Source organism: Epithele typhae (assembly GCF_022376455.1).
Source record: "Epithele typhae strain CBS 203.58 chromosome Unknown BXZ73scaffold_15, whole genome shotgun sequence".
NCBI lineage: Eukaryota > Fungi > Basidiomycota > Agaricomycetes > Polyporales > Epitheliaceae > Epithele > Epithele typhae.
In genome coordinates this window covers 483,739-510,537 of record NW_025954206.1, presented here as the reverse complement: position 1 = coordinate 510,537, position 26,799 = coordinate 483,739, and the positions used below count along the sequence as shown (strand labels likewise).

The window sequence follows — 26,799 nt, the reverse complement described above, 5'->3', positions numbered from 1 at the left end:
TGGTATCCTGCTGTGACTTGCTGATGTCCAGTCAAGCCATGTAGACTGTTGGAAGGCGACACAACACTCACCAACCCTATGTCCTTCGCATCGAACGCACCCGACGGCAACACACGCAGAGAGAGATTAACCAAAATTACTTTTCGCACCTCTGTAACGCACAACGAGCCACGCCGCCCAAGCGGATAGTGAGTACAAACGCCGAAACTCGCCACCCTCCTCCCCCTACGCGTACACCACCCGGTCACTCCTCCTTCTTGCCGACCTTCTTCTCCGCCTCGTCTATCGCCGCCTTGTCCGTCAGCGGGTCCGCCGCGCCCCCGAACATGCCCCCCGCCTTGAACGGCCGTTTGAGGTCGCCCTCCGCCGGACGACCAAGGACGTGGATCGCGACCGGCTTCGCGTCGTAGAGGCCCTTGAGGCCCATGAGCGCCTGAATGAAAAGCGGCTGTGTGTATCTGCGTCGCGAGGGGCGTCAGCGACGTCCGAGGGCGAGCAAGAGGGCAAGGCAGGGAGAAACGGACCCCATGTAGAAGTGCATAAAGCCCATCATCGCGAGGCCAAAGTACACGGCGCGCATGAGCTTCGACGTCTCCTGGAGGTCATAGTCCCGGACGGTGGTCGTCACGAGCTTGCTCGCGTCTTTGTCCATCGCGTTCGGCTCGACGTACTTGAGCACCGTCTGGTCGTTCTTCTTCTTGATCTAAGCCAGGCGCGCGCGTGTCAGCGTCGGTCGTGTGCCCTCTAGTCGTAGCGAACGCACCTGGAGGCCGACGTAGTAGTACATGCCGAGCACGGTGATCTGCGTGGTGACGTACGCGATGCGGACGTACATCAGCACCTGCGGGTCGTCGAATGGGATCCGCCGCGCGACTGTCCGTCGGAGCAGGCGAGAGGGGCCCGGTGGACGAGCACGGAGGCGAGGGGGGGAAGTGCGGAGAAGGCGGGCGGGCGGGCGGGCGGAAGAAGACGAAAATCAGCCTGCGGTCGCCGAACGAACTGGCGCATACGGTGCTCACGTACCCTGCATGGCGCCGAGGGAGATGACGAGACTGTTCACCGCCGGGTTCATCGTGTTTTGGCGGGCGTGGGGGACGTTGGGAGCGGGTTGTAGGCCGGGAGACGGGGGAATACCGGGGCGGAGAGGAAGGAAGGTGAGGGTGTGAGCTGGCGGGAGGAGGACAGGAGCAAGGCGGGCGCCTGCGCGTCCGAAAACTGGGGAGACGTGTCACTCCCAAATCGGGACGACGCGCGTAGTGGCCACAGGCACGAGGTTCGAACCTCGCACTGCTCGCTTGTCTTTCGCCCAGGAGGAATCTTCAAAGTGAGAAGTGGGAAGACACAGACATTCACCGCGGATCGGCCAACTTGGCCTGCATGGACGTGGTGTGTCTCGTGAGTGGTGCCAGCGATGCACTGAACCATATATCTGACGTATCTTACAGCACCCGAATCGCGTTGTCAAAGAGGCCCTCGCTCCGCGCGCAAGCCTTGTGCTGACGCGCTCATGCGACGTACTTCCAGCGTAAGTACTAGGCTCAAACATGCTCTTCACTGCTCCGCTGATGGACGCCGACGAGGCTTCGCTTGTACTACAGTTGAACTTGGCTGCAGCTACGGGTGTGGGTCTCGCTGTCCACTGTCATTGGTGGAGATGGTTGTCGAGACGCCGACGAATCGGGAGCTCGAGCTCGAGGACAGTGCGCACTGGAGGCAACAGGTTGGAGGGTGCGCGCCGGTACGGGACGGCGACGGCTGACAGCGACTCCTCTCACAGAATCCCTCGTTCCGAGACCGGAGAGCGGGTGTTTTGCGCGCGTCTGCTGTCATGTCGGGTGCGCTCGCTCGCGTGGCTGTGTCAGCCATTCGTATGTTGCGCAGCAGTGGCCGGGCACCACTCCGCGCACGCCCGCTGTCGTACACACCATTGGGCGTCGATGACGGAAGAGGCGATTGCCGGGAACCTGTTCTGCGCCCCGCGCGCTGCGTGTCCCAGGCGGCTAGCTGTTTTTGGAGAAGTGGCCAACGGTTACGCCGCGGAGGCCCTCGGCAGCAGTGCTGGAGGACTCCATAGCCGGAAGGCGGGAGGAGAAGGTGCAGTCTCCTTCATTATCGGCGGTGCAGGCCATGCTAACGTCCGCCCCTTCGATCCCGGATGGCCTCTACGCGGACCCGATCCCAAACCCGTATCCGCAGCTTTCCCCTCGCTATAAGGCAGCCCTCGTCGTGACCTCATCTCGCTCATCTTCTCACTTCTCCTTCTCTCCCGCCCGTTCTCCCGTCCGATTTCTTCATGAGGTACGTCGTCGCTCGTTCCACCAGCTTGTAGCAAACTCTCACCGACACAACGGCGTTATCCAGCTACACACCTGTCTACGCCCCCCAGCCTGGCCGCGGTGGCTTCGCGCCCCCAGCCTCCACAGACTACACCCCATACCTCGCCCCCTCTCCGCCGTCCCACTCCCGCGCGTCCTCGGAGACCATCGCGCCTTCAGACTACTCCCATCCCAACTACAAGCCGGATCGGATAGGTGTCGACTACCGTCAATTCGGCGGGCGCACGCCCAGTCCGACCCCGAGCGAGGCAGAGGCACTGGCGGGAAAGACACGGAGCTGCGACATCCGGAAATACGCCAAGTACGTGAACAGGGAGTGGCTGAGCCAGCCGCGCAACCTCTGTGAGTCTACCCCCTTTGAACGGCTTCTGCCCACCGCCCCGCCCTCCGCCGGACCGACGCGCTGAACCGCCGCGCGCAGTCACCGCCGTGGTCACCCTCATCGTCATTGGCGCCTTGATCGCATTCGTCGCACTCCAGCAGACGATCATCAACGCGTTAAAGCCCGCGTCCAACTGGCTGCTCCAGTACGTACTCGTACCCCCGCGCTGCGCCCGCGTCCGTGCGATCCTGACGTCGTGCGCCACAGCACCCCCGGCGCGTGGGCCATCCCCATCGGAATCATGATCATCATCTCCTTCCCACCGGTGCGCGCCGTCTCGCCCACGTTCCGAGGACGCACGCTGACGCCGCGCTAGCTGTTTGGACACGAACTGGTCGCGGTCTTCACTGGTGTCGTGTGGGGCCCATGGATAGGCTTCGGGATCACCGCCGCGGGGACCGTCCTGGGCGAGCTGTGCACCTACTTGTACGTCGCGCGGCTCCCGGCACTGCGGCGCGTGCTGACCGCGTCCCAGCGTTTTCAAGTACTTCTGCTCCGCCCGCGCACAGAAGCAGGAGGAGAAGAAGCTCAGCTACGCGCTCACCGCCGAGGTCATCCGCCAGGGCGGCTTCACCATCGCCGTCATGGTCCGCTACAGCGCCATCCCCGGCCACCGTCCGTCCTCGTCTCTCTCTCTCCCCGCTCTCCATCGCTCACGCCGCCCGCAGTGACGACCGCGATCTTCGCGACCTGCGGCATGCCCCTCTGGACCTTCCTCGCCGCCGCAGTCCTCTCGCTCCCAAAGCAGTTCGCGGCCGTCTACCTCGGCTACGCCGAGAACCTCACCGGCGCGCAGGCGAAGGCGAAGCACGCGACGGCGATCAAGGTCGCCGTCATCGCCCTCACCGTGCTCGTCACCCTCTTCGCGATGCGCTTCATCAACGCGCGCATCGACGCGATCAAGGGCCCGCTCATCTACCGCCGCCGCAAGGCGCGCCAGGCGCGGCTCGCGGGGCGTGGGTACGACGCGCGCGACGTGGAGGCGGAGGAGGACGGCGGCGCGGTGCCGCTCGTCGCGCCCGCGCCGCGCCATCAGCAGTCGACGGAGGACGTGGGCTTTGTGCCGCCGCGGTACGATCCCCCGGGTGCGTCCTTTTCTGCTTTCGCTTTCGGGGGAGGTGCTGATGAGGCGCGTTCGCAGCTGGTGCTCCCCCTTCGCGGTATGCGTAGGCGGAGCTCGTGGGCTTTGTGTGGTGCATGTCCTTATTTCACCTTCAGTCCATGTATTTCATAGAGCTCTATTGTTATTTGCTTGCGCTTTGCCTAGCGACCGCTGTGATTGGATGCGTCAGTGTCTGCGCCTACGAGGCGCCGGAAGCACCTCTCTCGACACATCAGAATAGAAGACTACTTTCATATATTGTCGGCCGACGATGTACTATTTTCTGCAGCTGCTCTCCCCGGCGCGGAAGCGAGGAACGAGTGGCCGAGACAGGGGGAAGTCTAGCTACGGCGGGAGGAGCGGCAGAGAGCAGACGCCCACGGCTTGTCTTCGCGGCAAGTTTTCGACCCACCCTCCTGCTCCCTTTGTTTCTGTCTTTGGTTCGTCGGCACGCCTTTACATAACACGCGCCGTGCGCTCGAAGCCGCAGAGCTGCATAGCACGCGGCCGCTCTTGTCCCGTCTGACACCCGTCCGATGTATTTCTAGTGCGAAATATCAACGCCATCGCTTCGTTCGTCTGTCTGCCAGAATGCGTCCAGAGTCGGACGCCGTAGATCTCGCTCTGCAGACAGTGCGTATATGGGACCCCGGAAAGTACGCTGAGGCTATGGATGTGCGCTAACGCCTCGGGCTGCCAGTGCCTATGAAATTGACAAACCTCGGAGTCGCGGCCCGAGAACGACTGGCAATCGGGCGCTTGTCGGACCCATCTCCGCTAGCGCGCGGACGAGCTGGGCTTGGCTTGTCTTCCTCTTTTTCTCCTTCCCCGCACCTGCCCTCTCCGCGTCTACCGCTCCATGTCACTTCGCATGCGAGGGGCCCTGCAGTCCCCGTGCACTCTGCGCATGATGCGCATGATGCGATACCCGGACGAGGTGCGTAAGAAGTCGACCGTCTCCGAGGGCCGGAAGAACTGCGCTCAACGGCTCGCGCGGCGGGCTTACGGGGGTGAAGAGCTGTGTAGAGGACACAGAAGAGCACTGTGCGGAGACGACACCGAGAGAAGGCGCAGCGGTGACCGGTGAGGGCGGTTAGATGCTGTGCATCGGCTGCGGAGCATCGACCACGCACTCACGTCGCTTTTCAGGGATGCTCGTCGCTGCTTCTATGGACGCCCGGGTACGGATGCAGGACGGAAGGACGGGGGATCTCCACCCCGCCCGGCGTAATGCTCATGAGTCCCCGGGCCAGGCGTGGGGCAGGCACTCGGGCAAAAGGTCCGGGCGCTTGTGAACGCACCAACTGTCGATTGACATACGAGTCGACCTCTGAAGCTGGTCGAGACACCATACAAATTGCGTCGGTGGGCGTGGTCGTGCTGGGTCTTGTGCGCGAGGCCTGCGAGGCTCTGGTGGAGGGCGACTCGCGAAAGACTCGTGAAAGACGATTTGGACGCTTGGCGCCGGCGGCGATCGAGATCTGGGAACCTTCCGGCCAGCCGCTCTAAGTACTCATGCGAACGGCGTACAAAAGGCTGAGCGGATTCGGCGAGTAGCCTCTCACGCCAACCCTTTCTCCTCTTGCGACGAGTCATGGTACGTCCTTCGTCGCTCTGTGCGATGTGTCCGAGCTCATCAGCATCGCCGTGCAGGCCTCGATGCAGATCGTGGCTAGCTCTACCGAGAGGTAGCGTCCTCCACCTTCATTTTGTATTCACATGGTGACCATCCCGGCCTTGCGGCAGATCTCCCCCGGACGGCGCGCCGAACGGAGTGGGGCCGCACCAGTACCCTCCCGAGCCCCTCATTCTCGCGCCGATCCCCACCCGCACCAGCACGACATCCCGCACAAGCAAGGGTGCCCCCAGGGACAAGTACGCGTCGCCTTCCGACATCGCGTCCGTGCGTGTGCTTGCACTGCGCACCCCGAGCCCGACCCCCAGCGAAGCCCGCGCCCTCGAGCCGAAGACTACGGTGGAGAAGTGGCTCGGGGTGCTGTACTGGCCGCGGATCAAGCGCTCCGTCCGTGCGTTCAACCGGCGCCACATCCGTGCGTTCGACTCTCCAGCATTGCGCGGAGCGAGCCTGTCTGACGCACGCGCGCACTGCCAGTCCCGCTCACGATTGGGCTGTTCCTGATGGTGTTCGTCATTGCGTTTTTGGTCAAGAAGCAGGACATCGAGAAGAAGCTGAACCCCGCTGCGACGGCGCTGCGGGAGTGAGTGCTCGTCGTCCCACTGAGACCCGTGCGCTGACGCAGGTCTGACCGTCTCGCAGCATGCCCGGAGGGTGGCTCATCCCGATTGGAATCATGATCGTGCTCTCCTTCCCTCCGGTGAGCAACAGTCTACTCGTCTCCAGGACCGATACTGACGCACTCGGCGCTGAAGCTCTTCGGGCACGAGATCGTCGCCATTCTGGTCGGTGACGTCTGGGGCCTCTGGATCGGGTTCGGCATCGTGGCCGCGGGCACGCTCGTCGGCGAGTTCTTCAATTACCTGTGCGTCTCGCCTTGGCCTTCGCGCCGCGCGCGCCCGCTGAATGGTGCGAGTGCAGGACGTTCCGGTGGTGGTGCATGCGCCGCGGGAAGACGTGGGAGGAGAAGTCGCTCAAGTACGCACTCTACTCGCAGGCCGTGCGCGAGGGCGGCGTGCGAGTGCCGGTCATCATGCGCTTCAGCGCCATCCCGGGCCACTGTGCGTTTTCTCTTCGTTCCGTACGCATGGGCCGGCGTTCAAACGTTAACGGGCGGGCGGCGCGCAGTGACCACGGCGATCTTCGCCACGTGCGGGATGAACGTCTGGGTATTCCTCTTCTCCGCGACGGTGTCGCTCCCGAAGCAGCTCGCCGCGGTGTACATCGGCACGAACACGTCCTCGGACGGCGGTGCGTGTCCTTCCTCCCTATCCTCTCTCACCCCTCACCAGTCCGGCTGGACACTGACCGCGCGGGACCACAGAGGAGACCGCGCAAGGGAAAGTGGTCCAGGCCGTCGTCGTCGTCGTGACTGTCCTCATCACCTCGCTCGCGCTGCGCTATATCGACAGGCAGGTCGACAAGTTTAAGGAGCCCTTCATCTACCAGCGCCGGAAAGCGAGGTCCGTAGTAGCCCCACCTTTCGCTTCGTGCCGTCGCATCGTCTCACCGCGTCCTCTCCCCTCGTGGCAGGCAAGCAAAGATGCTCGCGGCCGCCGGAGACCCGGACATCGAGGCTCTGGATGACTCCCTCACTTGCAAGAAGTCCATTGGCGGGTCATCTGGTGTAGTCCCCAGCGGGCCCACGTCTCCAGAGCCCGCCGTGGCCGTTGCTCCGGACGCGCGGTATGCTTCCGCGGACGTCGAGGCGCACTCGTCATCGGACGCCGCACGGCATCGTGTTGTGCACGCGCATGATCTGTCGGATGTTGATGAACCGGCTCTTCGTAGCTGAAGTCCTCCTCAGGTTCAATTAGGGGCGCTGTGCCACGATGTAGAACTGAACGATCTTAGACATGGCGATGTCTAGACACTAATGGTCAGAATGGGTCATTCCGGTGCAGTTCGCATTGAAGGATAGTTTCTCGCCGGTCACACACTCGTTACGGTTACGAATTGTATAACACTTTTTGCACGCGACTCACGGTAGGCAACACGGACTTTGATCCGCAGGCGCAATATGTTTAGGGGCCTTGAAGGGCGCAAGTTGGGCGTAAGAGTCCGTTTGGGGAAAGACACGTGACCGTGTCCAACCGGTCGCTTTGTCAGCAGGCTGGGCTGGTCCACATCGATCTGTGCCTGAAGCGAAATCGCGACTCTCGAGCGTCCTTCCTTCCTTCCCCTCGCGCTCTTCCATGGACTCTCGCGCTAAGCTCGCTATATGCGCATGAATGGTGCCAGGTACGCCTCCCACTTCGACGCTGATGAAGCTTGAAGTTTGAACAGCACGCTCTAGCGCCGTATGTATATCATGCGAAGCCTTCTACGCTGATGGGAGGCGTATAAGTATAGCTCAGTAGTCATCCCGGATGCAAAGGTGCGTTGTCCTTATTGCTCCCCGTCTGGCTTGTCTTGACACACCGTGCTTGCATGGTTGCGTATCATCTACGCCCCGCACTCTGCAGCTGCGGACTACGATGCCAACCAGGGCCGTCCACAGTCTTGCGCCTGGGGTGTGCTATGTATCGCCGGCTGATCATCGCACACACTTTGTTCGTCGTTTCCCGCAATATCTCAGCGCTCCGCCTCGGAGTTCGTTTGCGGTATGTAAGCCGTCTCTTCAGTGCTTGTTGTTCTCACGATTGCTATCCGCGTGTCATCCACTTACAGCGAAGCACACATTCATAGCGACGTGGCGTCGGCCAAGTGAAGGCCGTCGTGGCCATCGTCGGAGTCGACAATCGCCCGCACACTAACAGATCACGTCGTCGGGCCCGGGCCCTGTTAAACATGTTTTTCCAGTGAGCTAACATCGACATCCGGCTAAGCTCTGTTGGTGTAGTCGAAGATAGTGGCCTGCGGCAATAGCGCGCAAACGGCATACAGCGCACGCCGTTGTATCCGCATGGCGTTCGCGCCCGCGCCTCTCTCAAGGTCAGATGCGATCTCGGCTGCCACAGCCTTTTTCGCGGGGATGAAACGGAAGGTCGCGGTGTCAGTAATCGCCTTTAATCCCCGACGGGGGCGAACCCAGGAGGCTGACACCTCCCTCCAGCATCGACCGCGCGTCCCTTGCCCCGTCTTTCCTCCCTCCTTCATGAACTCGCCTCACCCTCACGCGTCAGTATCTGGAGGCGACCAGGCGGCCAGTCATGGATACCCACCTCGAAGCGCGGCCGCGCCCGATATCGTCGCTCCCACTCCCACCTATGCGGCCACCCGAAGCCCTAACCCTAGACGGCCTTCCCAACAGCCACCGGCTTCCACCTCCGCCAGCAAGCCCCGCAAGTCGAAGAAGACCAAACGCCCATGCGAGCTCGAGGTCGCCGAAGAGGATGCATTCGACCTCGCGGCGGACGGACGCTCGCTCGTGCGCACGCCGAGTCCGACGCCGAGCGAGACGCTTGTCCTGACGGAGAAGTCGCGTGTGTGCGGATGGAGGCAGGTGTGGGCTTGGCGGAAGCACTTCAACCGGAAGAACATGTGTGAGTGCTCTCCTATCGCGATGGCTCTGTGCGTGTGGTGACCGGGGGAGGGTTCTGTGGTGCAGGGGGTATCATCGCGGGAACGATGCTGCTCACGTTCATCATCGTGTTCCTGTCGATGCAAGACAAGATTGAGAACGCGCTCGATCCCACAGCGAAAAAGCTCGAACAGTGGGTGTCGGCTCCTACATGTGGCGTGTCGGGTGTCGTCATTTACTGACTTGCGCACCCAACAGTATGCCCGCTGGATGGCTGATCCCAATTGCGATCTTCTTCGTCCTTTCGTTTCCACCAGTGAGTACCTTCTTTGGCATCTCGAGATCAAGCGGTGATGATGATCGTTGTATGCAGCTGTTCGGACAAGAAATCGTCGCAGTCCTCGTCGGAGATGTGTGGGGGCCCTGGATAGGCTTTGGGATTGTATGCGCGGGTACATTCATCGGCGAGATTGGCAACTTCTAGTAAGCTCACTCCCTGCTCAACTGCTACTTTTCGCTCACCTCTTGACGAAGTGCCTTCAAGTGGTGGTGCATGAGCCGCGGGCGCAAATGGGAACAAACACAGTTGACGTACGCGCTGCTCGCTCAGGTCGTGCGAGAAGGTGGGCTCTTCGTCCCCATCATCATGCGCTATAGCGCCATTCCAGGACACTGTGCGTGCCTCTGTTCTCTTCACGCGTTTGTCGTAGCCAATGCCTTGCTCCCTGGTCTGTCTAGTCACGACGGCCGTCTTCGCGACGTGTGGCGTCAGCATCTGGACGTACCTAATCTCAGCGGCTCTCTCGCTCCCCAAGCAATTTGCCGTCGTCTTCCTGGGCGCGAACCGAAACGGACCCCCAAGTGCGTCTCTATTGCTATCTTCGGCGATATCATCTTTTGACGCTGTTCTTGTGCTTCACGCGAGCAGCCCGGGTTGCTCTCCTCAATGTTGCGGTCGTCGCGGTCATTGTGATAGTCACAATTGTCGCGATGTGGTACGTCAACAGGCGGATTGAGATGATCAAGGAGGAGGTCATCTACGCGCGGAGACAGGCGAGGTGCGTCCTTTCGCGGTGTTCGTTGTTGTGTGTACATCGTGCCAATGCCACATCACTCAGGAAAGAAAAGCTGCGCGAAGTACAGTCGGTTGACGCTTTGTTTGCTGTTGCGTCTCCTATACTGGAGGAGGCCCTCGCCGAGGGTTCGCGTTCGAACTCGACACTCGACACTCGGACCTGGGCCTCGAACCCTCACTGTACCGCAACCCCCCGAACAAGCGGGGTTGACATCCCTGCGCTTCCCTCTTCGAGGGCGGTCTATTCAAAGGGCGGGTGCGATCGATATTCAACGGATGAGTTTGAGTTGCCGGCGCTACCAGGAGCAAAGCCCGGTGGAACCCTTTAAGCGTGGCATGGACACCTATGGGTATCTACAACATGAGTCGGTATATAGCAATGTATTGTGCGTATTGTGTTTTATACATCTGCCATTGAATTCACGAGGAGGTTCTAACGCGTTCTCAATCCAGTCTCTGCCCCACTCTTTGTAGTTGAAGGTGTATCACAACTCCGGCCCGTGTAACAGTTACTCGACAAGTGCAGCACCTCGCGTTGAGAGGTGAGTTCGCGCCGCGTGCTCATGGCTTCAATCACCTCCATCTTCGAGCCTCGAGGGACCAGCAGAGACGCGCAACGCGCCGAGAATATTCATGCGCATTACGTTTCCATGGCGGCGCTTCGCCGCGTTCGGCACCGAACGCGTCTCGCTCTGTCTCCCCCTCACAAGGCCTGATGGTGTTGTCATTGTCTGCGCCGTCCGCCGTGATGTTTTTGTTCCTCTTCCGCTGTGGGTTGGGACCGTCCCGCTGCTGCGGGGTTCCTCGGATGGTTCGGCACTCTCGCTCAAGCTTTTAGCTCCCGAAGCGGCCTTGTTATAACAATCGCCCGTAGCCTGCGGAGAACCTCGCACCCCCACTCAAGTCTGAGCTGGTCCTCGACCATTCTCCACTCCGATCGCCTGTCATTTCTCCTTGCCCAGCCTCGCATTCGCGGTGAGCTCTTCTGTCATGCGTGGATACTCTGCTCATCTAACTCCACCTTTTGAATACTCCAGATACTCTTGAACGCTCTTTACAAACCTCACACATACTTGGTCCTCTCGCAGTCCGGACATGCCGCACCCTCACCAGACCCCCGGCGCAGCCGCGCCGAACCCGATATCCCCGAACCCGATCTCCGTCACCCTGCCAATCACGGACTCCGTCCCGTCCCGCGGCCGCACCCGCACTCGTCTCGCGGATGCTGGTCTTGCCAGCCCGGACAGCCTCGACACGGAATTCGAGAAGCTCGGCGACTTCGGAACCGAGAAGCGCGCGTCGCTAACGAGCGTAACGAGCCAAAACCGACGCTCCCGGACGCCAAGCCCGACGCCAGAGGAGCGGGAGGTGCTCGAAAACAGGAGCAGGCTGTTCGACTGGAAGAAGATCTTCAACTTGAAGCGGTACAGGGAGAACCCGAAGAACCTCAGTGCGTAGCCTCTCGTCGTGTCTCGGTCCGACTCAGGTTGACATCAGTCGGCGTTCGCAGTCCCCGTCGCGATCGTGTTGTTCTTCATCGGTCTCCTTGTCGTCTTCGCCGTGTTCCAGTCCAGGGTCGAGGCCGCGATCCGCCCCGCCGCCCGGTTCCTCCGCGACCTGCCGTTCGGATGGCTCATCCCGATCGGGGTGCTTTTCGTGCTTTCTTTCCCTCCGGTACGCCCGCGCCTGCGTCCCGCATACAGCGACTAATTCTGCATTCGGTCAGCTCTTCGGCGCTGAGCTCATACACATCATCGTCGGAGACGTCTGGGGTTTCCTTCCCGGTATTGCCATTGTCTCCGCCGGGACTCTCCTCGGCGAGCTGGCGAATTACTAGTGCGTATCTGTTCCACTCTTCATGAGACGGTGTTGAGACGCCTCTTTAGCACCTTTCGATGGTGGTGCATGGCTCGTGGGAGGAAGTTGGAGGAGAGGCGGATTAGCTATGCGCTCTACGCGCAGGTCGTGCGCGAAGGAGGCCTGGTCGCGGCCATCATCATGCGCTACAGCGCGATCCCCAGTCATTGTGAGTGCAATTGCTTCAAGTGCGTTATGCATACTGACCTCGGCGCATGTAGTCACGACTGCCCTCTTCGCGTCCTGCGGGATGACAGTGTGGACTTTCCTTGCCTCTGCCATAGTGTCGCTCCCCAAGCAGTTCGCTGGCGTCTTCCTAGGCAGCTCTGGGACTTCGGGCAGTGAGTAGCATGGATCTCTCCCGCGATTCCGAGTACTCACTGTATGCATGTGCGTGACGTTTTAGCGTCCAGCAAGGTCACCACTACCGTCAAGGGTGTCGTCGTTCTGATCACGATCGTCGCGACCATCTTCGCGATGAAGTACATCAACAGACGTGTGGACGAGGTGAAGGAGGGCGTGATATACATGCGGCGCAAGCAACGGTGCGTCCTTTCTCTCTCTCTCTGCGCACGCTTTTATATGTATCCCATCGCACAGGCAAGCGAAGATGTTCGAATTCGCCGGAGAGCCCCTCCCAGCCGACTTCTACGACTCCAAGACCGGCGCCGGCCCCCACTCGAACAAAGCGCGCGCCCTAGAGACCTCTACTCACGGACCCGTCTACCGCATCACGCACTTGGGTCCGTACACCAACCCGCGCGCGTCCAACGTCGCCCCAAACCGCGGGGTGGCGCCCTGGGCGGCGCAGTACGAAGCGCCCGCGATTCGGGGCCCGCCCAACCCGTACTCGCGCAGAAGCACGCTGACCGTCCCGCCCCGCGCCCACTCTGGATGAAGCACGGGCTGCGAGGGCGGGCGGGGTGAAAAGGCGAGGATTTCGCCAGGGATTGGACGCTTTTGGTCTTAGCTTCGGCGATGCGATTTCACGGACTATGTCGGTTGTGTGACTGTATTTTTACTTGGACTGTAGTAGTAGCTGTTTGAATGGCGGACTCGCGCGGGCGCGGCGTTGGAATGTATTGAGAGGCGTGTGGCAGGATGACGTCAGCGTCGAACCAACCTTTACTGGCCCTCAAGTCACACGCCCACTTACCGCAGCTATGCATCCTCGATCGCGGCTTCATCGAGGTCGGCGCGTCTTTCCTTCTGACTACCATCCCCACTCCTCTCCTCTCGACATGGGACTCATTGTGGACTCGTCGAACCTCCACAAAGTCGAAGACCTGTGGTACGAGGATGGCACGATCATCCTCATCGCTGGAACGGCCGCCTTCTGCATACAAAAAGGCGTGCTCATTACGCTCTCCCCCATATTCCGCGACATCCTTGCACTCCCCAACTCTCCTAACAACGACACCATGGAAGGCCGCGTCGTAGCACACATTGCAGACTCGGGCCTCGATATGACGAACTTCCTCAGGGCAGTGTTCCGTCCGGGATACAAAAGGTATGCCCACTCGCCGCCCGCCTCATGCATTACCACTCACTCCACTTTGCTCGTTCACGCTGAACATGTTCAGCCTCGTACGCGACACCCAGCAAGTCTCATTTCCCGATCTCGCCTCCATCCTCCGCATGGCCCACAAGTACGAAGTCCCAGAGGCGGTCGCGATCGCCGTAGACCGCCTCTCGCAGCGCTTCTGCGCCCCATTCCACACCTCGCTCGGCCGCCAAGTCGACTGGGACGACGTCCAGAAGCACCTCGACACGGCCCACGCCTCCGTCGCCTTCGATCCCGCCGACGCATTCGAAGCCCTGAACCTCATGCGATGCATCAACGCCGCCGCGGGTCCCTCACGCTTCCCGGAACGCGCCCTCGCCGTGGCGCTCTTCTACTGCTGCGTCGCCGTGGAGCAGAACCCGCGCCTGGTCCGGAGCGGCGCGCCGCGCGCGGACGGTACGGTGGAGGAGCTGAGCGATGCGGACTTGGAGCGGTGCGTGCGCGGGACCGCGCTGCTCCGCCAAGAAGTCTACGACGGCGTGTCGCGCGCGCTGATGGCGTTCCGAGACGGATACGGGGTTTTCAAGAACCAGATCAAGTGCCCGCGGCAGAACGGGTGTGAAAACGACATCAAGCTCCATCTGGCGAACGTTCAACTGACGGAGTGCGAACGTACCTGGGGTCGCGGGAGCGTGCGGGACGTTTGGGTATGGGTGGCGAAACGACAGCCTGCGCCGGGGCTGTTCGGTGCGGAGGCGTGGCAGAAGTGGATGTGCGCTCCGTGCAAGAAGTTCGAGCAGCTGCTGGAGGAGTCAATGGTGAAAGGCTGGGACCTGTTTGTCGCGAACATGTCGGTCTCGGATTAGATTGGGGATAAGAACGTTGTAGCCTTGCTGCTAGTAGCACCTGTGCGTATGCCATTATAACACATTTACGCTTGACGAGCTCTTGTGAAAAGCCACACTCACGATGGGAAAGTGACCCCGTCACCGTTATCCCAGGATGGTGTTGACCACGAGGTCGTCGAGGTAAGTTGCGTAGGTAAGAGGTTGCTTTCGTGTGGGTCCTGGTCACAGGCTGAGACTCGTCAACAGGTGGAGGGAAGATGCTGATGAGGTCTGTATACTTGATTGGTGGAAGCAGAGCAGTGGACGCGCACTGGCGCTCGTGGTCATCGGCGTCTTCACGCGATGTTGTCGATTATATAAGCACCCAAGCCATTATTGTCACCTCCATCACCAGCCGGATTGCGTATCCACGATCACGTCCCAACGCAAAGAAGTGGCACTGCCTAGGACCAACGAGCGTATGTTAAGTCTCTACTTGTTTCCAAGTCGTCGAACTTCGCTGACCCATCATACGGCACTGCCAGGTACGTACAATTGTCGAGACCCAGAGATGTCACATCTTTGATCGGTGGCCATGACAGTAATTCTCTTTCTCTGCTAACCCGTCATCGTGCACAAACACTCGTCTAGCAGACCTTGGCATATAAGCCCGGTTCCTCGTCGTTCATCCCAGATACTTCGTCTCATCGACAGCCTCACGACGTTACACCAACTCTTTTCAAGCCCCTCAAAGTTGGCCACTTTCAGCTTGCGTATCATTATACCAACATCCCGACAGGCCTTGCCTCGCCCGCCCGACCTCTCGACCTCGGACCCGGGCCCTCTCACCAAAGACGGTGCGTCACCCTCCATGCTCGAGGTCGTGGACACCGTCGTCAGCGCCGTCAGCGATGGGCGCGATCAGGTTTAGTCCGTGGGGAATATATCGGGGTATGCCCGGGAACGCCCTGGTACCGACGTTCTCGTACATCATCGTCGAGCCGCTGAGATTGCGGTCTTCGGAGCCGGCGCGCGTCGGCATTGTGGTCCGCCGTGACTGAGGTCCGTTTATTCAATCGTGCTAGGACGGATAGAGTTGATCTGACAGCACACAGACACATAGGACGAGCACTTCATCATCCAAGTCTAAGTTCCATGACCACTAATGAGAGGATCTCATGGATTGAGTAAGCCTCATGTTTGCTTACATCCGTGGGAACTCGAAGCAAATCCCCTACCGCAGCTGCAGCCCACGCACCTTCCTTCAGTTCGCGCGATTTGCGCACCTTCCCCATCTCTTCATCATCTTGACCCGCAGTTCCACCTTGTCAATGCGCAACATCGAACCACCCATCTCCAGTCTCCACAAATCAGACGATCTGTGGGCCAGGGATGATGGACTGATCGTCATCATCGCTGGCACCACCGCCTTTTGCGTACACCAAAGCGTTCTTACAACAGTCTCCTCCGTGTTCGGAGACATGTTGAACCTTCCTCAAGAAGGTGATTGCGAAACTATGGAAGGACGTACTGTCGTGCGCGTCCCAGATTCCGAAATCGATATGTCGCATTTCCTCCGAATGGTGTTCCGCCCGGGCTACGACAGGTGAGCTTAGCCGATCCTCACACCTTGGCATGACGCGCCGCTAACATCCAGCCCATGAAGTCTCGCCTACGAGGCTGAGCCAATAGCCTTCTCTGCGCTCGCGTCCTTCCTCCGCATGGCACACAAGTACGACGTAGAAAAGGGCGTCGCCGTCGCCGTCGACCGTCTCTCGCGCCGTTTCGGCGCGCCGCTCCACACCTCACTCGGTCACCGTACCACCTGGGACAAGGTCGAAGCCCACCTCAACGCCTCCTCGGGGGTCACGTTCGACCCCGCCGATGCCATCGAGGCCGTCAACCTCATGCGTCTCATCAACTCTTCCGCGACAGGCGCAGACTCTCCGCCCCGCTTCGCAGACACCGCGGTCGCGGTCGCGCTCTTCTACTGTTGTGTCGCCGCCGACGGGAAGCCGCAGATTCTTCGAAACGGCTGGGCTCGCGCGGACGGGACGACGGAGGTGCTCGACGACGCAGATTTCGGACGATGCGTCACCGCAATGGTGTGCCTCCGGCAGGAGTTCGACGACGTCGTAGGGCGGGCGATGGTCGCCTTCTGGGAAAACTACGATAATTTCAAGGACGACGTGGGTTGCTCCCGGAAGCCCCAGTGCGAAAACGACGTGCGTTATTGGTTGCTTGCGGAGAAACTTCGTCAGGAGTGCCGGCGGACGTGGTCCTCCGGGGATATGAGGGATGTGTGGGTGTGGTCGGAATGGAGAGAGGTCGCGCCAGAGCTGTATCGCTGGGATTGCTTCAGGGAGTGGATATGTTCGGGGTGCAGGAACAAGTATCACCAGCTTTTGGAAGAGTCTATGTTGGAGGGATGGGAAACTTTTGTAAAGCAGATTTCGGCATAGATAGTCATCACTGAGCCCGGTAATACGTACGAAGCCACAACAAGCGCTGATGATTTTACCTCGACCCGCTTGCACATAGCGCATCGCGCCGATGGTGACCGGGACGGCCAGGACGATCACGACGATCTTCACGATCCTGCCTGCGGTGCGGAAAAAGCGCAGGCGCGTGAGTGGGGGACTCGGAGAGCGAGAGCGGAGCAGACGGACTGAAGCGGTCGTCGCCGATGAAGACCAGCGCGAGCTGTTTGGGGAGAGACTCGAGAGAGCGTTGCGGCGAGGAGGAAGACCCAGAGGCGCATCCCGCACATCGCGAACACGGCCGTGGTCACTGGAGAGGCTCTTGAGTCGGAATCTCACACCTAGAGCGATGAAGGGAGACACGTACTGTGCCCGGGAATCGCGCTGTAGCGCATGACGATGGGGACCAAGATGCCGCCCTTGCGCACGACGCCGGAGTAGAGCGCGAACTTGAGCTGCGTCTCCTCGAGCTTGCGCCCGCGCTTTGTGCACGAGTACTTGAATACGAAGAAGGTGAGCAGTTCTCCGAGGATCGTGCCCGCAGCGACGATGCTGAAGCCGATCCCGACGCCCCAGATGTCGCCGACGAGGAACGCGATGATTTCGTGGCCGAAGAGCTGCACACGCGGACCACATGGTGCAGTGACCACTGAACAATTTCGAGGTCGTTTTATCCAATCTTGCTAGGACGTCGGAGAGAGTTCATCTAACAGTACCTAGATACATAGGACCAGCACTTCATCAGCCAGGTCTAGGTCCCATGACGGCTAATGGGAGGATCACTTGGATTGAATATGGTCTCATGTTTGCTTACACTCGTGGGAACTCGAAGCAAATCACCTACCGCAGCTGCAGCCGCACGCACCTTCCTTCAGTTCGCGCTACGAGCGCACCTCTTTCCATCACCCCATCATCTTGACCCACATCGTCACCTCATCGATGCGCAGCATTGAACTGTCTATCTCTAATCTCCGCAAAGCAGAAGATCTGTGGTACAACGACGGAACGATCGTCATCATCGCCGGCACCACCGCCTTCTGCGTGTACAGCAGGGTTCAAGTTAAAGCAGTCTCCTCCGTGTTCGGAGACATGCTGAACCTTCCCCGAGAAGGCGAATACGAAACTGTGGAAGGACGTGTTGTCGTGCGCGTCCCAGATTCCGAGATCGATATGTCGCATTTCCTCCGAATGGTGTTCCGCCCGGGCTACGACAGGTGAGCTTAGCCGATCCTCACACCTTGACATGACTCGCCGCTAACATACAGCTCGTGAAGTCTCGCCTACGAGGCGGAACCAATAGCCTTCTCGGCACTCGCGTCCTTCCTCCGCATCGCTCACAAATACAACGTAGAAAAGGGCGTCGCCGTCGCCGTCGACCGTCTCTCGCGCCGTTTCGGCGCGCCGCTCCACACTTCACTCGGTCACCGTACCGCCTGGGACAAGGTCGAAGCCCACCTCAACGCCTCCTCACGGGTCACGTTCGACCCCGCCGATGCCATCGAAGCCGTCAACCTCATGCGTCTCGTCAACTCTTCCGCGACAAGCGCAGACTCCCCGCCCCGCTTCACTGACGTTACGATGGCGGTCGCGTTGACATCAGGAAAACCCCAAAATCCTAATTAGTACTATCAAGTATAATATTAGTGCTATCGCTTCACTAATGGGACTACTGAGTTTTGACCCTTCTAACACGTACTAAAGGGATACTAGTGCTTGAGCTTCTCATATAATATATCTATCTGCAACTATTACTTCACCTATCACTGGACACCGCTGTCTAGTCAGAATACACACACCTAGCACAGGGTCTAACCAGTGACTAACTACTGCATTTTTGGAGGTCTATAGAACTACTAATACAATCAATAGATCACACAAACGTGAAGGAGAAGCAAATCTATTTGTGTTCATTACACTACAAGGTACACAGTAGACTACAAACAAAGACACTGAACACATCCAATCAGGCGAGACGGGTGACACAGGCAAGAGCGAGGTTGGTGAGGTAAGCGTCATGGATGATGCAGACGCGGGCGAGGCGAGTCGTGGATGTGGGCGCGAGATGGAAGAGGCGGGCAAGGGAGGCGACACAGACGAGGTGGGCGGCACGGACACGACGTGGGTGGGGGCGAGGGCGACGTGGACGCAGGCAACGTGGGCGGACGAGGCGGGTCGCGCAGTCACACAGGAGCGAGACGTGGGCGACATGTCGACGCAGGGGTGAGACGCAGGCGACGAGGACGAAGTGGGTGAAATAGATGACGCGAGACGGCAGTGCGACGCGGGCGAGATGGGCGAGGGGATGGGACGGGCAAGGAGAGCAGGACGAGCAACGAGCGAGATGGACAACGAGCGAGAGGCAGGATTGACAGACGAAGCGGCGACTCGGGCCAGACTGACGCAGGTAAGCGCGAGGCGGCAGGCGCGATGTGAGTAAGGCAGGCGAGGGCGAGGGGGCAACACGGCGGGGTGTGGGCGACGCGGGCGAGGGCAAGACCGGCGAGGTGGGCAAGATGGGCCAGATGCACAAAACGGGCAAGGCGAGCGACACGGGCGAAGTGGGTGAGGTGGGTGACGCAGGGGATGCAGTCGCGCGGTCAACGCAGGGGACACGGTCGAGGTGCGAGACGTAGGCTCAGAGGGGCAAGAAGCGGGCAACGGGCAAGATGCAGGCGTCGCGGAGGTGGCGACAGACGTGAGTGGCATGGGCAAGATCGGTGACGCAAGCGAGGCGGGTGCAAGACGGACGAGATCCGGGGCAACGCGAGCGAGGTGGGCGACACAGGCGAGACGGACAAGGGGCGTGAGACGGGCCAGGCAGGCGAGACGGACAAGGCAGGGGTGAGAGCAGGTGGGCGACGTGGCGACGTGGGCAGTTCGAGCAGAGGGGTCAGCGCACGTCGTGCTCCCTGCAGTTGGGCTCGGTACGCGGCATTGGAGAAGACGGGGCGAGGGTTGGCGTCGGGGCGGCGAGACGGGAGTCGCGGAGGGGGTCGAGGGCAACGTCAAGGGGACGACGAGGACGCTGCTGGCAGTGTCAAGCGCGGGAGTGCACGCGACAATTCCCACGCCTCCAGAGGCAGCGCCTGCTAGCGTGTCTGTGCTGGCACCGTCCTCTCTGTCCTCCCCGTCCTCCCCGTCCTCCCCATCCTCCTCGTCCTCCCTGTCCTCCGCGTCTTTTCGTCCTGGTGCAACATCTTCGAGGAGCACGCGAACACGCCCCTCGCCTGCCGCGACGAGCTGTCTTAGTGAGTCCCTCGTTCTGCCCTCTTGCGCTCCCCATTTTGCCCACCACCTTGCCAGGCCCTGGCCGCACCACGAACCCTGTCCCCACCACGAGCACGTCCCAATGAAGCTCGTTTCACCGGTGCGGCCGTGCTCTGCGGCCGTTGTCGCCGTCTCGTATATCGCCCGCTTGCCCACTACGACTCGGGCTCCTGCGTTGTTGATACACCCACCTGTAATCCCAGCCAGGCGACGGCACGACTCGGTGCGAGGACTGCCCCGCGGGGCAGTCCTCATTGGAGGGTGCGTCCGCCTGCTGATATTGGTACGTTCTTTTCGATGGACCGTGCTCTGCGTGTGTGCTCACAGCTGCTCCGGCTTTTACTCCGACGTAAGCGCGGGCAGCTGCTCGCAGTGCTTGACACCTGGCGCGTACTCCGTCGTCGGCGACCTCCTCGTCCGCGTGCTCCTCCTACTCCGGCGGCCAGCTCTATTGTCCCTAGCTCCTGGCCCACCTGCTGTGCGTCCCTCCGCCGTTCTATCTTTCCACTTCCACGTGCTGACTTCTCGTCCACTCACCCCGGTTCGGCTTCGCTGTCCCATCTGCGAGCCACCCCGTCAGCCGCTTGTCCACCCCGACGCCCAGTACCTGGTTCGGCAGCATCTGGAAGCTCGCGAACGGCCGCACGACGGGCTTCCCGTCGCCCTCCCTTTGCACTGGCGCGAGGACCTCGGGGCCCGCGCGCGGCATCACCGAGACGAAGCCGCCGTGGTCGCCGAGCGTGGCGTATGCGAGCCGCTGCGTGTTCTCCATCCCGATCGCGTCGTACGCGAAGAACATCGGCGCGCTCGACGCGGCGGCGAAGACCGCGGCGAGGAGCTCGGGGATGGGGAGTGCGTGGTCGATGACGTGCGTCGCGCCGAGGGACTGGAGGAACGCGGCGTGCGACGCTTGCCCGTGTCGTTCTTACCTCGCCCACGTCGTCTGCCTCGCTCACGTCACCCAAGTCCCCGACGTCATTCGTCTACCTTGCCCGCCTCACCCACTTCGCCCACGCCCCCGTCCTCTTCGCCCCGTCCTCTTCGCCCCCGTCCTCTTCGCCCCCGTCCTCTTCGCCCACCCACCTCGCCCACGTCCATGTCCTGTCGGCTGCCCAGTCGCCCACGTCGTTCCCATGTTGGCCGCATGTCTACCTTGCATGTGCCATTCACGCGTCACCCACGTTGTTCCCATCCTGCCCGTCTACCCCTCGCCCGCCTCGTCTGCCTTCCCCGTGTGCGCACTGACCTCTGTAAATAGCTGGTTGTCTTGTACAATACTTTGTGTAATCTAGTCGTCATTGCCAATAAATTTCGTTCTCATTACCTCTCTATCTGTGTGACTGTCCCTGATATTGGTCCACTAATCTGAACTATTTCTGAGCTGCCCTACTATGTCTAGATGTATGAACTAATGCTTGCCTACACCTATGACTATCCCTGTCTATTTGACTAGATTAGTTTTTGGGACTTCTAAATAGACCTAATCAACTATTCCTGACTATTGGTCTAATTAGTGCTAAATAGTCCTAATTAGGAGTTTGGGGTTTCCCTGACGCTTCTTCTACTGTTGCGTCGCCGCCGATGGGAAGCCGCAATTCCTTCGGAACGGCCAGCCCCGCGCGGACGGGGCGATGGAGGTGCTCAGCGACGCAGATTACGGACGATGCGCCACCGCGATGGTGTGCCTCCGGCAGGAGCTCAACGACAGCTTGGGGCGGGCGATGGTCGCCTTCTGGGAAGGCCACAATAATTTCAAGGACGACGTGGGTTGCACCCAGCAGCCACAGTGTGAATTCCACGTGCGTTATTGGTTTCAGTCGGAGAAAATTTATCAGGAGTGCCGGCGGACGTGGGACTCGGGGAACACGATGAGGGACGTGTGGGTGTGGCCGGAATGGCGAGAGGTCGCGCCAATCATGTATGGCTTGCCTTGCTTCAGGGATTGGGTCTGTTCGAAGTGCAAGGACAAGTATCACCAGCTTCTGGAAGAGTCTATGTTGAAGGGATGGGAAACTTTTGTAACGCAAATTTTGGCATAGGTAGTCGGCTACGGTAACGCACGAAGCCCCCACAAGCGCCGTTGACTTCACCTGGACCCGCTCGTACTGATTGTTCAACACGGCCGGTATGCGCGGAGAAAGTACCTTCCAAGAGTTCAAGAAATAGCCGTGACAGATCGAGCTATTTCTTGGACTATCGTATTAAAGACCCCGCGCGTCGATTGCGCGTCGTAATCTAAGACCATTTCGTGAGGTGGAATAACCATCCGGATACCTACTACTGGACCGGGGCTGGCGCAACAGATACGTCTCTCAGCTTCGGCGCGTCAACCTCATCCGCGTCCGCCTCGAGCTGCTTCGCCTGTCTGTACGTGTCATAACTGCCGTCAGCGCACAGGAAACGCCGCGAACGAGACGAACGGGGGACGCACCTCGCCTTCCGACGGGCATAGATCACCTCTTGCTTGATCGCGTCCACCCTCGCGCCGATGGTGACCATGACGGCCAGGACGATCACGACGATCTTCACGATCCTGCCTGCGGTGCGGAAAAAGCGCAGGCGCGTGAGTGGGGGACTCGGAGAGCGAGAGCGGAGCAGACGGACTGAAGCGGTCGTCGCCGATGAAGACGAGCACGAGTTGTTTTGGGAGCGAGAGCGTTGCGGCGAGGATGAAGACCCAGAGGCGTATCCCGCACGTCGCGAACACGGCCGTGGTCACTGGGAAGGTTCACGGCGTCAGACGTTCAGAGTGGTATTCATGCATATTACCCTGATCCGTAGTCAGGTATGCTGGCGCGGACAGTCGTACATATGAGACCCACGGTCGAGGTGCGATTCCGTCCTCAGAGCGCACGTCAAATTTCTGCTGCACGACTCGACCTAGATCCAGACGGCATCGAAGAAATCTGGCGCGCGCTCGAGCATTCGAGTCTGCCCGTGTACATAATCCCCGTGCAGCAGCAGGACGACGCGCTTGACCACGCCGGGCGCGACGTCCAGCGGCTCGCGCGGGAGTGGAAAGCACGTCGGATTCGCGGGGGAGATGGAGGGATCGGGTGCTGGGAGGTCCGTCACCCGTGAGGACGGGGAACGCACGAAACGGATGAGGGACGTCCCAGACTACCTCGTCAACAGAGATCTGTGCCAGAGCCAGCCGCACTCTTTGTTGGAGCCGCCATGGTAGGGCGACAGAGGTAGAGTCGCGTCCCGTGCATACAGACGAAGGTTTGATCGACCTCCGGCCGAGGGACTCAGGCTAGAAGGGACGCACGTAGGAAACCGAACTGGGGATGGCATGGAGGAAGAGGCTCGGAATACATAGACGGAACGATACGAGAAGACGTACGTGTTTCATGGGGTGCGTACGCGCTATGCCTGAGCACCGTTCAACGTCGAAGTTGGAAAGAGGCATCGCGCGCACGTGCGGCAGCGAGAGCCGCCACCACAGAACACGTTCAATCTGGGTAAAAGGAAGGTCCTGAGATGGCAGCGGTGTTGAGGAAAGGATGCGTACTGTTGCTGCTGCGTCCCCTCCTCCCCGGGGCACTCAGCACGAAGCGGTGCACTTTCTATCTTCGGGCTCATGAACGAGCGAGTTCCTAAATCCGAGGCGTTGTTGTGTCCGATAGGAAGTGTTCGAGCCGGGGACGAGGGAGGTGGTGGATGAGACGGAAGATGGGGCCCTAACCCTAGCCTGAGGTTGTGTGCCAGGGGCTGACGAATTCTATGGCGCGCGCTGACCTGGCGCCTCTTTGCGCTGCAGTCATCGTTACCGTCCACCTGGCGTTCGTTTGCACGAGCCATGCAAACTGTATACATCGATCGGTACCTCGGCCTGGATGAAACGGTGGATATATGCTTTCTGCACTCTACGACTTCCATCGGTGCTGACATCGATGCCGCTTTCCCTGCAGCCACGTGCCTCCTCCTCCTCCTCCCAGATGTATTTTATGGACGAGTGTCTAATACGCCCCTACACGCTGGGGCATTCTGCCGTCTAAAATGTCAGATTTTTATTTATCACCCTCTCTTCAGTGTATTCATACCTCTATCTACGCCACAACTCTACCAGAACACAGAGACTGCCTGATGGACCACCAGTTATGCCGAATCCATGCAGCCTTCAGCTTCAGGTGCGACACGCCACACCGGTCAGAGTTATAGTAGAGGGTCGCGATTCACGGGGGCTAACACCACTCGACCGCCGCAGCTCTCTCCGTTCAATGTCGATGTAGTTGCGCACGTCTACGGCGTCACTCACGACGGAACGTAATCGAAAGGCCACGTGTAAAGCAGCACCTTTTGCGCGTGTTGCCGCAGCAGCGCTTTCTCCGTTCAACTATCATCTAAACATCCGTCCTTCCCGCCAGCTCATCACGCATCTTCAAATGACGGACGATCAAGGCGTCCAAGGCCTCACCCGAGCGGACTACTGCTGCGTCGCCATCGACGACGCCCTGAACATCCTCTGGGACGGGATGAAGCGCGCGGACGGTAACATGGAGTACCTGTCCGGCGCCGACCGCGCTCTGTGCGTCCGCGCGAGCAAGTACATCCGCGAGGAGATCCAGTGGACGGTCACGGACGCGATCAAGCGATACAGGGAGAACTGGAGCGAGGGGCGGTGCAGCCGACCTCCTTCTGAGAAGGGCGAACGACGGTGCCTCACGGACATCGTGGACAAGGCGGTACAGTGCCATCTGGAGGATAGGGAGTCGTTCGGAGTGCTGGTTCGGGACGCGTGGCAGCGGATGGACACGCGGGAGGTGTTCCCGGAGGTGTTCAACTGCTCGCCTTGCTCGGAGTCGCTGTGCGACGGGTGTAGGTCGACGTTTCTGGACCTGCATTACCAGGCCGTTTGCGACTCGTGGATACGCATACAGGAGGTGTTGATGACATGACTGATCGTGCAATGTTTTGTCAGATTTTCGTAAGGATGCGGATTATTGGGTACATTTTCCTGAGATGAGCCTGTCGGTTGATGAAGTGCTGCTTGTCCAGAAGGACGCGGTGCAATGGTCGCGGCTGAAGTCAGGGCTCGTGCGCGACGTCACCAGCACTGTCCAATTCCGATATAACCCTCAGGCCTCATCACACGAGTGTTCTCATCGCACATCGAGCACGTGCGCTATGTGCCGCATACAGCGCACGCACATCGAGGCCTCGTGCAGGATGAACGGGAGCCCCCGCTGTTACCGCAGCAGCAGCGCGGTCCTCTCCTGACGCACACAGCACTCTGCCATCGTCCATCACCCACCTCAGCGCACCTCAGCAGACATGTTGGACACGGGAATCCAGCTGCCCAGCCGAAAGGCGAAGAACCTCTGGTTCGACGACGGGAACGTCGTCTTCCTCGCTGACGATCTCGCATTCCGGGTCTACAAGGGTATCCTCAGCGTCATTTCCCCAGTCTTTCAAGACATGCTCTCTGTGCCACACCCCGAGGATGCAAAGACCGTCGAGGGATGCCCAGTGGTCCGCGACTCTGACTCCGGGGAGGATTTCACGCGCTTCTTCGAATGGGCGTTCCACAACCATCGAGACAGGTGAGTTCTCCAGCACATTTCCCTCAAGCCCGTGGATTGATAGAGGCGTGATGCAAGTCTTTCAGAATCCACCAAGTCCATGACTTCCTCACACCTCATGTCTCTCATCCGCGTCGCCCGCAAGTACCAAGTACGCGAAGCCGCGGAGACCCTCATCCGCCGCCTCGAGCGCCGCCTCCAGACCCCGATGCGGTTCGGGGCGGGCGCGGACAGCCTTACGTGGACCGAAAACCTCGAGCGGATGAACGAGACGTGCGCCAGCGTGGTATTGGAAGCACGTTCCGCGATCGAAATCGTGAACGTGATCCGCCTCGTCAACGGCTCCGCGACCTCCCCGGACGCGCCAGTCTTCAGCAACACTGCCATCGCCGTCGCGCTCTTCCACTGCTGTGTTGCCTTCGAGGAAGAGCCACGACTTCTCCGGGAAGGCGTGAAGCGCGGCGGAGGGATTGTGGAACAGCTGTCGAGCGAAGACCACGAGCGCTGCGTTCGAGCGATGCAGGTCATCCGCGAAGAGGCGCGCCAAACGGTCGGTGACGCAATCGTGCGGTACGAAGATAGCTTCGACGAGTGGAAGGAGAAAGTTTGCGTTCGAGAGGGGACGGCGAAGCGTGAGCGGTGGGACTTCTACAACATCTACAAGTACGGGGTGAAGCATCATCTCACGGACAGGACGGCAGCCTACACGGTGAAGGACGCATGGGTCAGGATGGACAAGCGTTTGGAGCTTCCCGCCGTTCTTACTTGCGGAGAATTTGCGAAGTGTATGTGTTCGGGCTGTCGGGGCAAGTTTCTGGGGTTTCATTACGAAGCCATCGTGGCGTCTTGGGGGCGGATAGAAGCCTTTTTGTTACAGTGACCGTCTGGCCCCAATGCGTGGACTACTTACTGAGCCCTGAAATCATACAATTCTTCAGATCGAAAGACAAGAGCAAGTAAGCTGAGTCTACGAGAGCGTATCTACGCACGGCTGAAAACACCATCGTGAACGATGTGGACCACGCATAGAGAAAGGGCGTGCCGAGGGCAGAGGGAAGAAGGAGCCTCAGGTCAAGGCGAAGGTCCAGAAGTTTGCCCTCGGGCCGGCTGTCGTTCCGAACCGGTGATGACTAAGCATCGCCGTGCTGAGCACTTCGCTCTGCGCCCCCTTCGACACCGCGCTCGGCCGACGCGTGAGCTGGGACGAAGTCGAGGCCCACCTGAACACGACCCACACCGATGTCACCTTCACCCCCTGCGACGCGTCAACGCCGCCGCGCCGGGCTCGGAGCCTCCGCTGGACCACGCACTTGCCGCAGCGATCATCTACTGCTGCGTCGTCGCA

General features: G+C 60.1%; 12 protein-coding genes across 12 annotated transcripts; 8 read left to right on the top strand and 4 right to left on the bottom strand.

The window, feature by feature from the left end:
• Nucleotides 1–244: 244 nt before the first annotated feature.
• Nucleotides 245–1,072, bottom strand: BXZ73DRAFT_44829 (inorganic phosphate transporter; the record flags this gene model as incomplete). The annotated part of the gene is made up of 4 exons (XM_048019405.1): nt 245–458; nt 525–703; nt 764–873; nt 1,024–1,072. The coding sequence occupies 4 exons, from the start codon at nt 1,070–1,072 to the stop codon at nt 245–247; spliced, it is 552 nt and encodes a 183-aa protein (XP_047879350.1).
• A 1,377-nt stretch (nt 1,073–2,449) lies between these two features.
• On the top strand, nt 2,450–3,730 carry BXZ73DRAFT_16888 (snare associated Golgi protein-domain-containing protein; the record flags this gene model as incomplete). The annotated part of the gene is made up of 6 exons (XM_048017537.1): nt 2,450–2,678; nt 2,758–2,863; nt 2,926–2,983; nt 3,035–3,144; nt 3,194–3,333; nt 3,387–3,730. Coding segments are annotated over 6 exons (987 nt in total), but the record flags the coding sequence as incomplete, so codon positions are not given.
• A 1,684-nt stretch (nt 3,731–5,414) lies between these two features.
• On the top strand, nt 5,415–7,251 carry BXZ73DRAFT_76528 (uncharacterized protein; the record flags this gene model as incomplete). Its single annotated transcript, XM_048022453.1, has 10 exons — nt 5,415–5,417; nt 5,474–5,508; nt 5,567–5,871; nt 5,934–6,039; nt 6,099–6,156; nt 6,212–6,321; nt 6,378–6,517; nt 6,585–6,707; nt 6,781–6,919; nt 6,990–7,251. The coding sequence occupies 10 exons, from the start codon at nt 5,415–5,417 to the stop codon at nt 7,249–7,251; spliced, it is 1,281 nt and encodes a 426-aa protein (XP_047879348.1).
• A 1,924-nt stretch (nt 7,252–9,175) lies between these two features.
• Nucleotides 9,176–9,972, top strand: BXZ73DRAFT_22654 (uncharacterized protein; the record flags this gene model as incomplete). Its single annotated transcript, XM_048017655.1, has 5 exons — nt 9,176–9,235; nt 9,293–9,402; nt 9,454–9,593; nt 9,658–9,780; nt 9,845–9,972. Coding segments are annotated over 5 exons (561 nt in total), but the record flags the coding sequence as incomplete, so codon positions are not given.
• Nucleotides 9,973–11,524: 1,552 nt separating this feature from the next.
• On the top strand, nt 11,525–12,397 carry BXZ73DRAFT_21959 (uncharacterized protein; the record flags this gene model as incomplete). Its single annotated transcript, XM_048017634.1, has 5 exons — nt 11,525–11,668; nt 11,721–11,830; nt 11,881–12,020; nt 12,073–12,192; nt 12,258–12,397. Coding segments are annotated over 5 exons (654 nt in total), but the record flags the coding sequence as incomplete, so codon positions are not given.
• A 722-nt stretch (nt 12,398–13,119) lies between these two features.
• On the top strand, nt 13,120–13,858 carry BXZ73DRAFT_25903 (uncharacterized protein; the record flags this gene model as incomplete). The annotated part of the gene is made up of 2 exons (XM_048017722.1): nt 13,120–13,361; nt 13,435–13,858. Coding segments are annotated over 2 exons (666 nt in total), but the record flags the coding sequence as incomplete, so codon positions are not given.
• A 1,520-nt stretch (nt 13,859–15,378) lies between these two features.
• BXZ73DRAFT_100114 (uncharacterized protein) lies at nt 15,379–16,477 on the top strand (the record flags this gene model as incomplete). Its single annotated transcript, XM_048014471.1, has 3 exons — nt 15,379–15,788; nt 15,849–16,394; nt 16,444–16,477. The coding sequence occupies 3 exons, from the start codon at nt 15,379–15,381 to the stop codon at nt 16,475–16,477; spliced, it is 990 nt and encodes a 329-aa protein (XP_047879344.1).
• A 427-nt stretch (nt 16,478–16,904) lies between these two features.
• On the bottom strand, nt 16,905–17,279 carry BXZ73DRAFT_19377 (uncharacterized protein; the record flags this gene model as incomplete). The annotated part of the gene is made up of 2 exons (XM_048017582.1): nt 16,905–16,972; nt 17,030–17,279. Coding segments are annotated over 2 exons (318 nt in total), but the record flags the coding sequence as incomplete, so codon positions are not given.
• Nucleotides 17,280–17,601: 322 nt separating this feature from the next.
• On the top strand, nt 17,602–18,361 carry BXZ73DRAFT_100112 (uncharacterized protein; the record flags this gene model as incomplete). The annotated part of the gene is made up of 3 exons (XM_048014470.1): nt 17,602–17,876; nt 17,937–18,284; nt 18,337–18,361. 3 exons carry the CDS (start codon nt 17,602–17,604, stop codon nt 18,359–18,361), a joined length of 648 nt encoding a protein of 215 aa, XP_047879342.1.
• A 2,064-nt stretch (nt 18,362–20,425) lies between these two features.
• On the bottom strand, nt 20,426–21,228 carry BXZ73DRAFT_76525 (uncharacterized protein; the record flags this gene model as incomplete). The annotated part of the gene is made up of 3 exons (XM_048022452.1): nt 20,426–20,815; nt 20,931–21,077; nt 21,172–21,228. 3 exons carry the CDS (start codon nt 21,226–21,228, stop codon nt 20,426–20,428), a joined length of 594 nt encoding a protein of 197 aa, XP_047879341.1.
• A 978-nt stretch (nt 21,229–22,206) lies between these two features.
• BXZ73DRAFT_76524 (uncharacterized protein) lies at nt 22,207–23,341 on the bottom strand (the record flags this gene model as incomplete). The annotated part of the gene is made up of 7 exons (XM_048022451.1): nt 22,207–22,309; nt 22,361–22,466; nt 22,534–22,647; nt 22,752–22,809; nt 22,873–22,988; nt 23,026–23,185; nt 23,276–23,341. The coding sequence occupies 7 exons, from the start codon at nt 23,339–23,341 to the stop codon at nt 22,207–22,209; spliced, it is 723 nt and encodes a 240-aa protein (XP_047879340.1).
• A 1,895-nt stretch (nt 23,342–25,236) lies between these two features.
• BXZ73DRAFT_22834 (uncharacterized protein) lies at nt 25,237–25,974 on the top strand (the record flags this gene model as incomplete). The annotated part of the gene is made up of 2 exons (XM_048017660.1): nt 25,237–25,475; nt 25,533–25,974. Coding segments are annotated over 2 exons (681 nt in total), but the record flags the coding sequence as incomplete, so codon positions are not given.
• Between the last annotated feature and the right edge of the window lie 825 nt (nt 25,975–26,799).